The sequence below is a fragment of the Meriones unguiculatus genome, assembly GCF_030254825.1.
Source record: "Meriones unguiculatus strain TT.TT164.6M chromosome 13 unlocalized genomic scaffold, Bangor_MerUng_6.1 Chr13, whole genome shotgun sequence".
NCBI classification, from domain to species: Eukaryota; Metazoa; Chordata; class Mammalia; order Rodentia; family Muridae; genus Meriones; species Meriones unguiculatus.
In genome coordinates this window covers 2,456,746-2,470,840 of record NW_026843580.1, presented here as the reverse complement: position 1 = coordinate 2,470,840, position 14,095 = coordinate 2,456,746, and the positions used below count along the sequence as shown (strand labels likewise).

At 37.1% G+C, this 14,095-nt stretch overlaps 1 protein-coding gene across 1 annotated transcript in view; it reads left to right on the top strand.

Moving 5' to 3' along the window:
- Positions 1–3,389: 3,389 nt before the first annotated feature.
- LOC110543396 (vomeronasal type-2 receptor 116-like) overlaps positions 3,390–14,095 on the top strand; it is a gene marked incomplete at its 3' end in the record, with an annotated part of 47,890 nt that continues 37,184 nt past the window's right edge. The window contains 2 exon segments of the mRNA XM_060375823.1: positions 3,390–3,515; positions 3,517–3,599. Of these exon segments, the coding sequence (XP_060231806.1) occupies positions 3,390–3,515; positions 3,517–3,599 (209 nt within the window).

Genomic DNA, 14,095 nt, shown 5'->3' with positions numbered 1-14,095 from the left:
TTTCTTGTTCAGAGGATCATATTCAATCTATTAGGCTTTGCTTTCCAGCCTTGTTTCTGTTTAGGTTTTCTTTAAAATTCAAGCGTGATTTAAAGTTATAGATTGACTTCACTCTGTAATATTTTTGTCTTTGTATTCTTCAACTATATTGATGATATTTGTACTCATTAGTTGAATTCATTGTCTCTAACTTCTTCCGATCATTCTCATTAAGGGACATTAACATGGGATTTAAAATATTTGCAGGTGATATCTTATCTTGGTTTTACTTGTATTAAAATCAGTTACTGGTTGGTTAAAACATAATTTCTGCATTGGGAGTTCACTTGCTGGCTTCAGTTATTTTCAAATCACCACAAGTGTTTGCAGTGTTCAGAATGGGGGAATTCACTCCAATCTTGGGAACTTTTAAACACTTTTTACTCTATTATTTTTGTCTGCATTTTTGTTTTCCCACATGTATGTCTGCACATGATATGTATGTATGCCGCCTGCAAAAGCTATAAATAGGCATTGGATTCTTCAAAACTGTAGTTACAGAAAGTTGTGAGCCACCATGTCAATACCAGGCATAAATCCTAAGTCTTTTGGAAGAGCAGCCAGTGACTTTAAGTGCTGAGTCATGTCTACAACAACAGGGTTGGACCCTTGATTTACTCTGTCTGGTACTTAAGGATACATCCTTGACTCAGGTATTTTTTTTTTCTTGGCTATAGCTCATGGCTTTCAGCTTTTAGAAAAAGAATCTCCAAAAAGGTTCTTCTGATGGTGTAGAGTGGTCCTGGGTCTCAAATATGGGCAAGGGCACTAAATGATGTTAGTAAGTAATGCTGCTATTATCTTTCACCAATGTGTGGTGCCTCCAGATTTCCTGGGTCTTCCAGTTTTGGTCTCTATAGGTTCTGTTGTTGTATGAGGTTTTGAGTGAGACCCAGAGAAATACAGGTCAAGGGGAAGTGTAGACTTACTTATTTTTTAATTTTATTCTTATAACTAGAAATTTACCAATATGAAAATAAATGTAGTATTAGCATTTCTTACTGTTCTAATTAGAGATGAGGACTTGGAACTCAATGCTGTACAGTTACACATTAAAAGCAGAACAGGAACATAATTTTTCCAGTCACTATCTTATACTTACTAATGAAATAACTTATTTTTCTTCAATGTTTATCATTAAATACTTGTGAGTAACTAATTTTCTGCATCTCTTGTTCTTTTCGTACTATGATGTCAGTATCATAAATAAATCACTTGTATTTTTATAATCACTCATTTCACACATTGTAAAATTTTTGTCCGCCTTCCACCTTCCCGATGGTGATTGCTCTCTGTCACGAACAATTCCACATTTGGCTAAGGCTGAGGATCTGGCTTACTTCCATGTATGTGGACCTATCTGCATTGCCCACGTGGCACGCCTGGGTTGGCTACCCAGAGGCTATTTAAGCTGTGGGCTGGCTTTCCCCAGGGTCAGATGATTATTCAAGGTTCCTGAATAAACTGCATTGAAAAAAAAATGGACACAGGCTTACAGGCCTACATAGATATTTCCAAAAATAATATATTCTCATGTTAGTGAATGACCCTAATTGATAATGTTGTCCATAATTGTGTGTGATAAATAGAGTTAAATGTAAAAAAAAAATTTTTGTCAGAAAATAACAAGAATAAAAAGATTTTTTAAATGTGCAGTCCTGTTACCAGGATATTTGCTCAAACTGGTGTGTTTAAGTGTCATGAATATCCTGAATCAAAAAGTATTGTTGAAAAATTTGTCAATAAACTTCCTATTCTTCAAACTGAGATCTCTCTGTCTAAGGGAGGGTCTGTTTTGTGTTGATTGAAACACAGGTTTGCTTTATTATCCAGGATTGCACTGAAATGTGACTTACTGAACTCCAGGTTTTTCTATGCCTTTTCATTACATATAGTTTTATGATAGACAGTTTCTGCTATTATCTACTCATTGAATGTTGTTAATCTGAAACAAAAAATAAAATCCCAACAAGCTATGGTTTCATCAGTTAACATTTCTTAATATAGTACTTTTTAGTTTCATTTTGTGTTTTTGTCACTCTACTCACCCTTTCTTAGATAAGTCAATTTATTTTGGGGGCCATTCTTTCATTACCACATCACAATACATAGCACATTCACTGCCCTAATTACTGGTTGCTAGAAAATAGAGTTCTACTTAATATAGCTTTCCTCAGATTATTAGCTGAAAGAATACACTCTAATGCCTTTAAACTTTTATACTTTTTTTTGAAGAACAAAGAATAATTTCTCACACACCCAAATTATTTCAGAGCATGGTAAGCAGTTGGTGAGCACTCTGACTTAGGTGCAGGGATGGATTACAATGATGCTTCTACTCAAAGATTAACCCTGAAAGGAATTAAAAAAAAGACTAAGACTGGAGAAGATCAAATCTCAGAAAGTAAACAGGAGACTTGATTATTTTTACTGAAATTAAGAAGATAATTTGGAAATGAGGACTGCAGGAGGACTACTGTTTTTTCCAAAGTGATAAAGAAGCTGATTGTGTTGGGTGCATTAATCATATTATTTTGCATGTACAAATGTGTTGGGGCTGGGCAGATGGCTCAGATGGCAAGAGGTTAAGAGTACTGGCTCGTCTTCCAAAGGTCCTGAGTTCAATTCCCAGCAACCACATGGTGATTCACAACCATGTATAATGAGATCTGCTGCCCTCTTCTGGCATGTCAGCATACACACAGGCAAAACACTATACATAAGTAATAAATGAATCTTAAAAAAAACTGTAATAAAAAAAACAAATGTCAAATGTGTAATAGAAGAAAGTTCTGAGTCACCTATAGTCAGTACAAAGAGTAGACTCCATTGGTTATCTTATATTGAAAAAGCATGATCCCCTTATTTTCTTTGTGTGTACATGGCATGAACATTTTCTGGCCTTCTCCTGAGTCTCCTATCACAGGAACCTCTGCTGTAGCATGTTTTCATCAGCTGAAGGTGTTTTCCTAAGAAAAGTTCCTTGTTTCAAACTTGGCCAAAACAGCCCAATCAGAAAGTTGATCCCTCATGTAGGGCTGTCTACATTCTTGGATGAAATCATGACGCCTGTGGTTAGAGCAGAAGATCCAAAATATATTTTCCAACTTGTTTTCAAGCATTAACCAGGACCTCAGATGCAGAGCCTAAGGGAAGAAAGAATTTCAGAACTCTCAATGGCAGTGGAGGAAGTGTCAGGAAGGACTTGGGGTGATTAGGGTGACAGCTGCACTCATTAACAAAGTGAGAAACACATGTTCACAAAAACTTGAGGTGAATATATACCTGCTGGACATTGTTAAATTTGTATTCACTAGTCTTATGGCTCAGTCTATATGTATGTTAACGTGATGTTCTGGATTTTTATCTTCTGTCTCTTGTATATTCCAAATTTTGTCTAGGCCTTTTCTGACAATGAATGCTATGTAACTACAAACGAAGTTTTTTACCATCAGGGAGATATGATGATTGGTGCATTTTTTTCCTCTTCATATTTATTACACACGGGGCATTTTTCCTGATACAAAGAACACATTCTCTCCTAATGAAATTGATATAGAGTAAGTACAAGTATTTATTATACAAGTGCAGAATTCATGTGCCTGAAAAGATTTAGTTTAAAACTTCCTTATTTTTTTCACATTCTCTGTTTTCCATTCTTAAATCTCTTCAAGTATACTTTCCACTTTTTCTTTCAAAGGAAAAGTAATAACTTTCATGTTATTCCTTTTGTTTTTTGTTTTTTTTTTTTCTTCATATGACAGTGGAATTTCAGGATCTGCTTTTGTCAGACTTGTAATGCCAGACTAGTTAAATATTTTCAGTGTTGTGACATTAGAGTGTGGATAATTTAATCTAATAATGGCCTGTACTTCTATGCTTTCTTTAAGTGTAAATGTGCTCTTGTGAGTACAGTCGATGTTGCTGAATGCAAAGACTACTGAGTGCCTGGAATGTTGCTTTACTGACAACTCTTGATTATGTTTCATGGAGCTTACTTCACAACAGGACAGTTACCATGACATTTTGGTGGCAATTTTGTACTCCACACATATCTTTGTATATGTGGTTTTTGTTTTGTTTTGTTTTGTTTGTTTTGCACAGCAGTGTTTTGATTTTATTATTATTTTTTTGCTAATCTGTTTTTTCTCAGACAGATTTAAAAAATTTATCTGTTTGCTATGTGTCCAGTGTTTTGTCTCATTTATATGGATGTGCTCACCAAAATGATCTTTCTGTGATGGTATCCACTTAAGGCTGTTTTTAGCTTTTCTTTAATATGCAAGAATATGTAATAGTGTCAAAAAATTCTGTTTTTCTTACACAAGTTAATGGCAAATGTTAAAGTGTGACTCTCTATAGTATAGAGGAAATAAAGTGAGCTTACCCATACAACCATCCTACATTTTTTAAATCAGTTCAAAAACACTCTGAAATAGAGCAATAGTGTTTGTAAATACATGAACACCAGTAGAAAGACAAATGATACAAATTTTCAACATAAAATATACTTATGAAGGTGAACTGTTTTTGGCATAACATTATTGTGTATTTGTTAAAGCCATGGTGGGGTGCTAATAAAAAAAATCAACAACCGTAAAGGAAGAAATATTTTCATATATTAAAAAAATCATCAAATATTTGAGGGTGGTGACACATTTGGTTTTTAAATAACATAGCATAGACCAACACAGATTCAAAATTTTATAACTAGACTCAATAATTCATATTTTGATGGAGTAATTCAAGGTAGATATAATTTCTTAAGAATCATATTTTGTCTCATATAAAACCACAACTTTGTGTCATAGAAGACTGGGTACTTTAATGCTGGACAGAGCCTCTTCTACTTTATCATAGCTAATCCTTTATTACTCTCCTCTTCCTCTGGTCTCTACTTTCAGCTGCTCAGGTAACAACATTTACGTATATGTGTTTTTCTCTATATGATGCAGCAACAAGCCTGTAGGTGAAAAAGTGTATACTTTTGGTTACATGAGCTATGTATATGATGGATGAAATGATAATATCATGTAAAAAATTCAACATTTATATAGCTAAAATAGTCAAAGTGGTTCATGTCACAAAAACAGTATTTTTACTAGAAAGGATTAACAATTTTCTCTTCTATAATGCATTTCCCAAACATATTTTTCTGAATACACTTAAACAAAATTGTATTATATAGTTGTTTCTGGAATATGTAAAAGAAGACCAAACGGAGCAAACAGAGCAACTGCAAGTGTTCTAGGATGTTGACCTGATGTCTAAAAATCATCCTGGATTATGTTCTCCATTGCTTTATTCTTATGTGTATTAGCAGTGAAAATGGTTCCTCCTCCAACTCTATCTTGATCCTGAGCACTTTCCTCCATTCTTGCCTGTAGCCTTATAGTTGAGGTCTCTCTTTCCACAAATTATTACTATGTGGCCTTTACTTTGTACGCAGTCAGAACGGCCATTGAGAGTCTTCTAAGGCATTTCCTGAAGGTCTATGATGTGTTTGCCCTGCAATCATTTAACTGAAAAGTACACCTTTGGTGTCTGCTCTTCTGTTTCCACTGATCTTTATTCATCTCCAGAATCTTCTCTGAATTTGCATTCTGTTTATATTTGATAACTCCCCTTTTCTTGGGACAACTAACAAAGAAGATGTAATATACAGATATATTTTGAACACCACCACAGACACAAACACAAGCAGCCCATCAGCTGTACACCAATTTCTCTGATATAAAAGATTTAGTCTGAGTCAGGCTGAGCTGAATGCAGCACTGTGGTGATTGTTCTACAGCTTCTCACAGATGCTCCCTTACAGAAACAAATGTGAATGCAGAACCCTGCACATTAATTTTCATTTAAAGTAGTGGATTAAGAGATCATTTCATCATATTCTATTTCCACTTTAACTGAATAAGTATATAATCAATGAAGTATGCTCTTATTTTTCAATCTTAATTATCTGATGAGTAAACATTTAGAAATAACACAGGAGATTTCTCAGATTTATGTTCTTTAAAACTGATTTGTCTGCCTATTCTGCTACTATCATTATCCTAATAAGAATATTGTAGGAAGACTGACGTGCTCTGCCATTTGCAGAGCAAGTGGAATCTAGAAAAGATCATTGTGAGTGAAGTTTCCCAGAAGGAGAAAGACACACATGGTATATACTCACTTATATAGACCTATAAGATATGATAAACATAATGAAATCTATACACCTAAAGAAGATAAACAAGAAAGAGGACCCAGGGTAAGATGATAAATCCTCACTTAAAAAGACAAATGTGATGTGTATCAGATGTAGGAGAAAACAAGTAACAGGACAGGAGCCTACCAAAGAGGGTCTTTGAAAGACTACCTAGCAGTGCATCAAAGCAGATGATAAGACTCACAACCAAACCTTTGGCAGAGTGCAGGGAATCATATGAAAGAAGGGGAGTTAGCATGACATGGAAAGAATCAGAGCTCCACAAGGACCAAATATTTCTGGATACAGGGGTCTTTTCTGAGACTGATACTCCACCAAGCACCAGGTATGGATATAACCTAGAACCTTTGCTCGAATGTAGCCCGTGGTAGATCAGTAACCAATTGGTTTCCCATAGTAAGGGGAACCGGGACTATTTCTGACAGAAACTCAATGGCAGGCTCTTTGACCTCCCCACCTCCAGGAGAAGAGCAGTCCTTCTAGGCCACAGAGGAGGACTTTGCAGCCAGTCCTGCAGATATCTGATAAAACAGGGTTAGATGAAAGGGGAAGAGGTCCTTCCTAATCAGTGGACTTAGAAAGGGGCAGGGAGGTGATGAGGTAAGGAAGGTGAGATTGGGAGGGAATGTGGGAGTGGGATACAGTTGGGATACAGAGTTAATAAAATGTAACTAATAATAATAATTTTTAAAATGAATAAAAAATTAAATAAAAAGAATACTGTAAACAACCACTTATTAAGATTTTTGAGCATTCATTAGCTCATACATTTATAAAAATATTACTACCTCTTTCTTAACATTTTCATATGGTCTAAAACATTTATAGACCTTTTGTCTCATATTTATTCATGTCCTGGAATGTTTTCTGTGAACTAGACTCAAATCTGAGCCATTGGGGTGGAGGAAGACTCATTTGAGTAATGCCTTAATATGATCAGTCTATGGGCAGGCCTATAACGTGTATCCTTGAACATGGGGGAACTTTCCATCTTCTAATATCCTCTGCTATTTCTTCATTCAGTGACTTGAAATTTTTCATACAAGTCTTTCACTTGCTTGGTTAGAGTTACATCAAGACACTTTCTGATTTTCGTGGCTATATTTAAGGGTGTTGTTGCCCCAATTTCTTTCCCAGCCCATTTGTCTTTTGAGTGCAGCAAAGCTACAGGCAATGATATCTCAAGTCTAAATACCTAGGCCCCAAATACAAGGGGACGCACATTTATAAAAGAAACATTATTAAACTTAATCCACATATCAATTTCTACACATTAATACTGGGAGACTTCAACTCACCACTCTCATCAAAAGACTCAATGACTGGCTCTTTGACCTCCCCACCCCACAAGGGAGGAACAGTACTGTAAGGCAACAGAGGAGGACTTTGCAGCCAGTCCTGAAAATACCTGACAAAATGGAGTTGTATGAAAGGGGAGGAGGTCCTCACCTATCAGTGGACTTGGAAAGGGGCAGGGAGGAGATGAGGTATGGAGGGTGGGATTGGGTAGGGAATGAGGGATACAGCTGGGATACAGAATTAAAAAAATGTAATAAGAAAAATAAAATTTAAAAAAAACTAAAAAAAAAAGACAAATCAATGAAACAGAAACTAAATAAGATACAATGACAATAACAGGTCATAAATCAAATGGCCCCAAAAGACATCTACAGAACTTTTCACTTTCTTTTCTTTTCTTTTCTTTTCTTTTCTTTTCTTTTCTTTTCTTTTCTTTTCTTTCCTTTCCTTTCCTTTCCTTTTCTTCCTTTTTCATTTCTTTCTTTCTTTCTTTCTTTCTTTCTTTCTTTCTTTCTTTCTTTCTTTCTTTTTGAGTTAAATTTTTTTTTATCCAGCACCTTTATGAGGGTGTTTATCAGCTGAAGGAGTTCTCTGGTAAAATCTTTGGCATCACTTATGTATACTACCATATCATCTGAAAATAGTGATATTTTGACTTCTTTCCACTTTGTATCCATTTGATCTCCTTCAGTTGTCTTCCTGCTCTAGCTAGGACTTCAAGCACTCTGTTGAAGAGATAGAAAGTTAGTGGGCAGCGTTAAATTGTCCCTGACTTCAGTACGATGGATTTAGTTTTCTCTCTATTTGATTTGATGTTGGCTTTAGGCTTGTTTTATATTACCTTTACTATTGTTTAGGTATATGTCTTGTAAAACTGATATCTCCAATACTTTAAACATAAATAGGTGTTGTATTATGTCAAGTGCTTTTTCAGTATCTAAGTAGATGATCCTGTGGTTTTTTCTTTTAGTTTTTTATACAGTGGATTACATTGTTGTTTTTCTGTATATTGAGCCATCCCTGAATGCCTGGGATGAAGCCTACTTGTTCATCGTGAATTTTATTTTTTATGTGTCCTTGGTTTGTGTGTATTTTATTGAGAATTTTCTCATCAATGTTCATATGGGAGATTGGTTTGATACAGTTTCTTTGTTGGATCTTTGTGTAGTTTAGGTAACAAGGTGATTGTGGCCTCACAGATGACTTTGCTAATGTTCCTTCTGTTTCTATTTGTGGAATAGAAGAATATTTTGAAGAGTATTGATATTAGCTATTTTTGAAGGTCTGGCAGAATTCCGTGCTAAAACCATTTGGCCCTAGACTACTTTTGGATGGAAGACTTTTGGTGACTGCTTCAATTTGTTAGGAGATACAGGCCTATTTAATTTGTTTAACTGATCTGGATTCATGGCAAGTGAAATCTATCAAAAAATGGCCATTTCATTTAGAAATTTCAAATTTTGTGGCATATAGGCAGAAAAATTGTTTTTATTTCCTCAGTGTCTGTTGTTATGTCCCCTTTTCATTTCTGATGTTGTTGATTTGGATAATGTCTTTCTGCTTTAGAGTTAGTTTGGCTAAGGCTGTGTCTATCTTGTTGATTTTCTCAAAGAACCAGCTCCTGCTGTCATTTATTTTTGAGTTGCTCTCTTTGTTTTTAATTTATTGATTTCTTCCCTGAGTTTGATTATTTCCAGCCATCTAATTATTTTGCACATGTCTCCTTTTTTTTCTAGGGCTTTCAGGTATGACATTAAGTTGCTTGTGTGAGGTGTCTCCAGTTTCTTTTTTTTTTTTTACATTTTATTAACTCTGTATCTCAGCCGTGTCCCGATCCCTCATTCCCTCCCAGTCCCTCCCTCCCTCATCTCCACCGTGCCCCTTTCCAAGTCCACTGATAGGGGGGACATCCTCCCCATTCATCTGATCCTGTTTTATCAGGTATCTTCAGGACTGGCTGCAAAGCCCTCCCCTGTGGCCTAAAAAGGACTGCTCCTCCCTTCGGGGGTGGGGAGACCAAAGAGCCAGTCATTGAGTTCCTGTTAGAAATAGTCCCTGTTCCCCTCACTTTGGGAAACCAATTGGTTACTGAGCTACCACAGGCTACATCTGAGTGGAGGTTCTAGGTTATATCCATACATGGTCCTTGGTTGAATGTCAGTCTCAGAAAGGACCCTGTGCCCAGATATATTTGGTCCTTGTGGAGCTCCTATCCTTTCCCCATCAGACTAACTCCCCTTCTTTCTTATGATTCCAGTTTCTTTATTAATACACTTTGGACTATGAACTTTCTTCTTCACACTTCTTTCTTTGTGTTCTTTAGGGTCTGGATGATATCCATCCAGGCCCTTGTGCCTTTCATAGTCTCTGTTGAGAAATTAGGTGTGATTTACTGATGGGTTTGCCATTATATGTTACTTGGCCTTTTCTATTTGCAACTTTTAGTATTTTGTCTTTGTTCTGTATACTTACTGTTTTGATTATTATTGTGTGGGGGGGATTTTCTTTTCTGGTCTAATTCACTGGATGTTCTGTAGGTCTCTTGTATTCTTATAGGACTCTCCTTTAAGTTGGGGAAATTTTTCTTCTATGATTTTTTTGAAAATATTTTCTGAGCCTTGGAGGAAGGAATCATCTTTTTCCTCTATTCCTATTATTCTTAGGTTTTGTCTTTTTATGTTGTCTTGGATTTCTTGGATGGTCTGTGTCAGGAACTTTTTAGATGTAAAATCTTCTTTGATGGATACATCATTTTTTTACATTGTATCATCCACACCTGAGATTCTTTTTCCCATCTCTTGTAGTCTATTGGTTATGCTTACCTCTGTAGTTCCTGTTTCTTACTTAAGTTCTTTCTCTCCAAAATTTCCTTCATTTGTATTTTTTTTATTTTTTCCATATCTATCTTCAGATCTTGAGCTGTTTTGTTGATTTCTTTCACTTGTCTGATTGTATTTTCCCTCAAATCCTTGAGCTGTTTTTTTGAAAAGTCCTCTGTTTCTTTTATTTCTTTTAATGATTTAAGTATTTCCTCTCTAACTGCCACAAACTGTTTGGCTAAATCTTCCCACATTTCTTTGCGGATAGCCATAATCTGTGTTTCTTTAGCTTCCCGTATTTCTTTATGAATTACCTGATCTGTTTGTCTTTATCTTCCTCTAGTTCTTTACACATTTTATTTGTTTCTTCTATTATCCTCTTCATAAGCATAGATGTAAGGTCATCTTATTGAATTTCATTTATACTGGGGTGTCCATGGCTGCTTATCCCCGGATAACTGGGTTCTGGAGATGCCATATTGCTCTATCTATTGTTGGTTGAGCTTTCATGCTGGCCTCTACCCATTTTGTTATCTTAGGTGTTGAGTGTTAGTTTCTCATTCTTCCTGTAATCCTGTGGTAGGGAGAATCCCCTTGGCTGGAAGATAATTTTTCCTCGAGGAGGCCTCCTCAGATTTGGATATGGTCACTGAATGGCTGATGTTTTACAGGAATTGCCAAAGCTCAACTCGGGTGTATAGACCTGAGTGGTAACTGTGGTCTTTGTTAGTCAAGGTGGCTTTCCTCTCACCCCAAGAAGTCCTGGAGACAGCTGCCCTGCTTCTGGGTGTCTTGCTGTAACTTTAGTGAGCTGATGCTGTAACCTGAGTGCCCAGTGGCTTGGTCACTTTAGTTAGGGATAGCTGGTTGTCCCTTGGAGCAGCATCTGGGGGCTGATCTCGGGGATCCCAGCCTTCTGTAAGTCTGAGGATGGAGCTCAATGCCCCAGTACCCAAGCGGTAGTCAGTGGCAGGTGAGCACAGCTTGCATGCATGCAGCAAGAGGCTAAAGCCTGGAGCCTTTGGATACCCAGAAACTTTTCCAGTCCTGAGGAAGGGCCAGATGTTTTCCTCACCGTAGGGTTTCCTCCCAACAGGGACACACAGTCTGTGGTGTCTGGAGTGGTGGGTAGCATGCACAGCCACTGGTGGGTGGTGACTGCAAGCTGGTGACTGGGCAGGAACCTGCGAAAATTTCTCAAGAAGTTTTCCATGTATGGTGATGTGGTTGCCGGTGATGGCCAAATGCGCTAATGTCGGCCCTGCTGTTTCCCTCACTGTGTGGTTTTCTCCTGAGAGGGAAACCCAGTCTCTGGTGCCCTGGGGCCAACAGTTCTGTCTGTGACAGATAGTCGGGCAAGCAGCTGGTCTCTGGGCTCACAACTGCTCTGGGCTGGAGGCTGTGCACCCACCAATCTGTGGGACATTTTCCAGAGATAGACTGGGTGAGCTGAGGTCAGTCCCATTTGCTTCATTCATTGTGGGGTTTTCTTATGACTAGGACTGTCGGTCTCTGGTGTTTTGGTGCCCACAGTTCAGCTTGGGAAGGTGATCAAGACACAAAGGGGTATCACTCTGGTATGGCAACTGAGTGCCTGCAGAACCCAGGATCTCTTCTGGGTTTTAGCTGGGTGACCGGAAAATGGAGCCAATTTATTCACACACTGGGGGAATCCAAAACTTATGGGACACAATGAAAGCAGTGCTAAGGGGAAAGTTCAAAACACTAAGTTCCTTCAAGAAGAAATTCAAAACATCTAAGGCAAGCAACTTAAAGACTCACCTAAAAGCCTTAGGGGTAAAAAGGAGGCAGACACATCAAAAAGGAGTAAACAGATAGAAATAATCAAACTCAGGGCTGAAATCAATAAATTAGAAACAAATTAATCAATTCAAAGAATCAGTGAAATCAAGAGCTGGTTCTTTAAGAAAATCAACAAGATAGACAAACCCTTAGCCAAGCTAACTAAAAGGCAGAGAGACACCATCCAAATCAACAAAATCAGAAATGAAAAAGGGGACATAACTACAGACACTGAGGAAATCCAAACAATCATTAGGTCTTACTTCAAAAGACTATATGCCACAAAATTCAAAAATCTAAATGAAATGGACAATTTTCTTCATTGATTCCACTTGCCAAAGCTGAATCAAGACCAGTTAGATCAATTAAATAGTCTTATAGCCCCTAAGGAAATAGAAGTGGTCAACAAAAGCTTTTTCTGGATGGGACCAGAAAAAGCCCAGGGCCAGACGGTATGAGCACAGAATTCTACCAGACCTTCAAAGAAGAGCTAACACTAATACTCTTCAAAAATTCCACAAAATTGAAACAGAAGGAACACTACCAAACTCATTCTATGAAGTCACAGTCACCTTGGTACCTAAATCTCACAAAGACCCAACAAAGAAAGAGAATTTCAGGCCAATCTCCCTTTTGAACATTGCTGCAGAAATACTCAAAAAAATAAATACAAACCAAATACAAGGACACACCAAAGATATCATCCACTATGACCAAGTAGGCTTCATCCCAGGCATGGATAGATGGTTCAATATGTGGAAATCCATCAATGTGAGCCATCATTTAAACAAACTGAAAGAAAAAAAACACATGATGTTCCCCTTGGATGCTGAAAAAGCATTTGACAAAATCCAACATCCATTCATATTTACAGTTTTGGAGAGATCAGGGATACAAGGCACATACCTAAACATAGTAAAAGTAATATACAGCAAGCCTATAGTCAACATCAAACTCAATGGAGAGAAACTTAAAGCAATCCCACTGAAATCAGGAACAAGGCAAGGCTGCCCACTCTCTTCATATCTCTTCAACAGAGTTCTTGAAGTCTTGGCTAGACCAATAAGACAATTGTAGGAGATCAAGGGGATAGAAGTCAGAAAGGAAGAAGTCAAATTATCACTATTTGCAGAAGATATGATAGTATAATTGAGTGACCACAAAAATTCTACCAGGGAACTCCTACAGCATTTTCATCAAAGTGGCTGGATACAAAATTAACTTAAAAAATCAGTAGCCCTCCTGTATACAAAAGACAAAAGGGCTAAGAAAGAAATTAGGGAAACAACACCCTTCACAATAGCCACAAAGGACATAAAGTACCTTGGTGTGACCCTAACCAATCAAGTCAAAGACTTGTATGAAAAAATTTCCACTCTCTGAAGAAAGAATTAGAAGAAGATATCATTGGTTTGAAGGATCTCCCTTGCTCATGGCTTGGCAGGATTAACATAATAAATGGCCATCTTGCCAAAAGCAATCTACAGATTCAATGCAAATCCCATCAAATTACCAACACAATTCTTTACAGACCTTGAAAGAAAAATTCTCAACTTCATATGGAATAACAAAAAACCCCTCAGAATTGCTACAATCCTTTACAATAAAAAGATCTTCTGGAGGTATCTCCTGATCTCAAGGTGTACTATAGAGCAACAGTAATAAAAACTGCATGGTTCTGGCATATAAATTGGCTGGTGGATCAATGGAATCAAGTAGAAGATCTAGAAATAAATCCACACACTTATGGATACCTGATTTTTTACAAAGATGCCAAAATAATACAATGGAAAAAAAAAAAGCATCTTCAAAAACTGGCGCTGATCTAACTGGATGTCTACACGTAGAAAAATGCAAATAGATCCATATTTATCACCCTGCACAAAACTAAGATCCAAGTGGATCAAAGACCTCAACATAA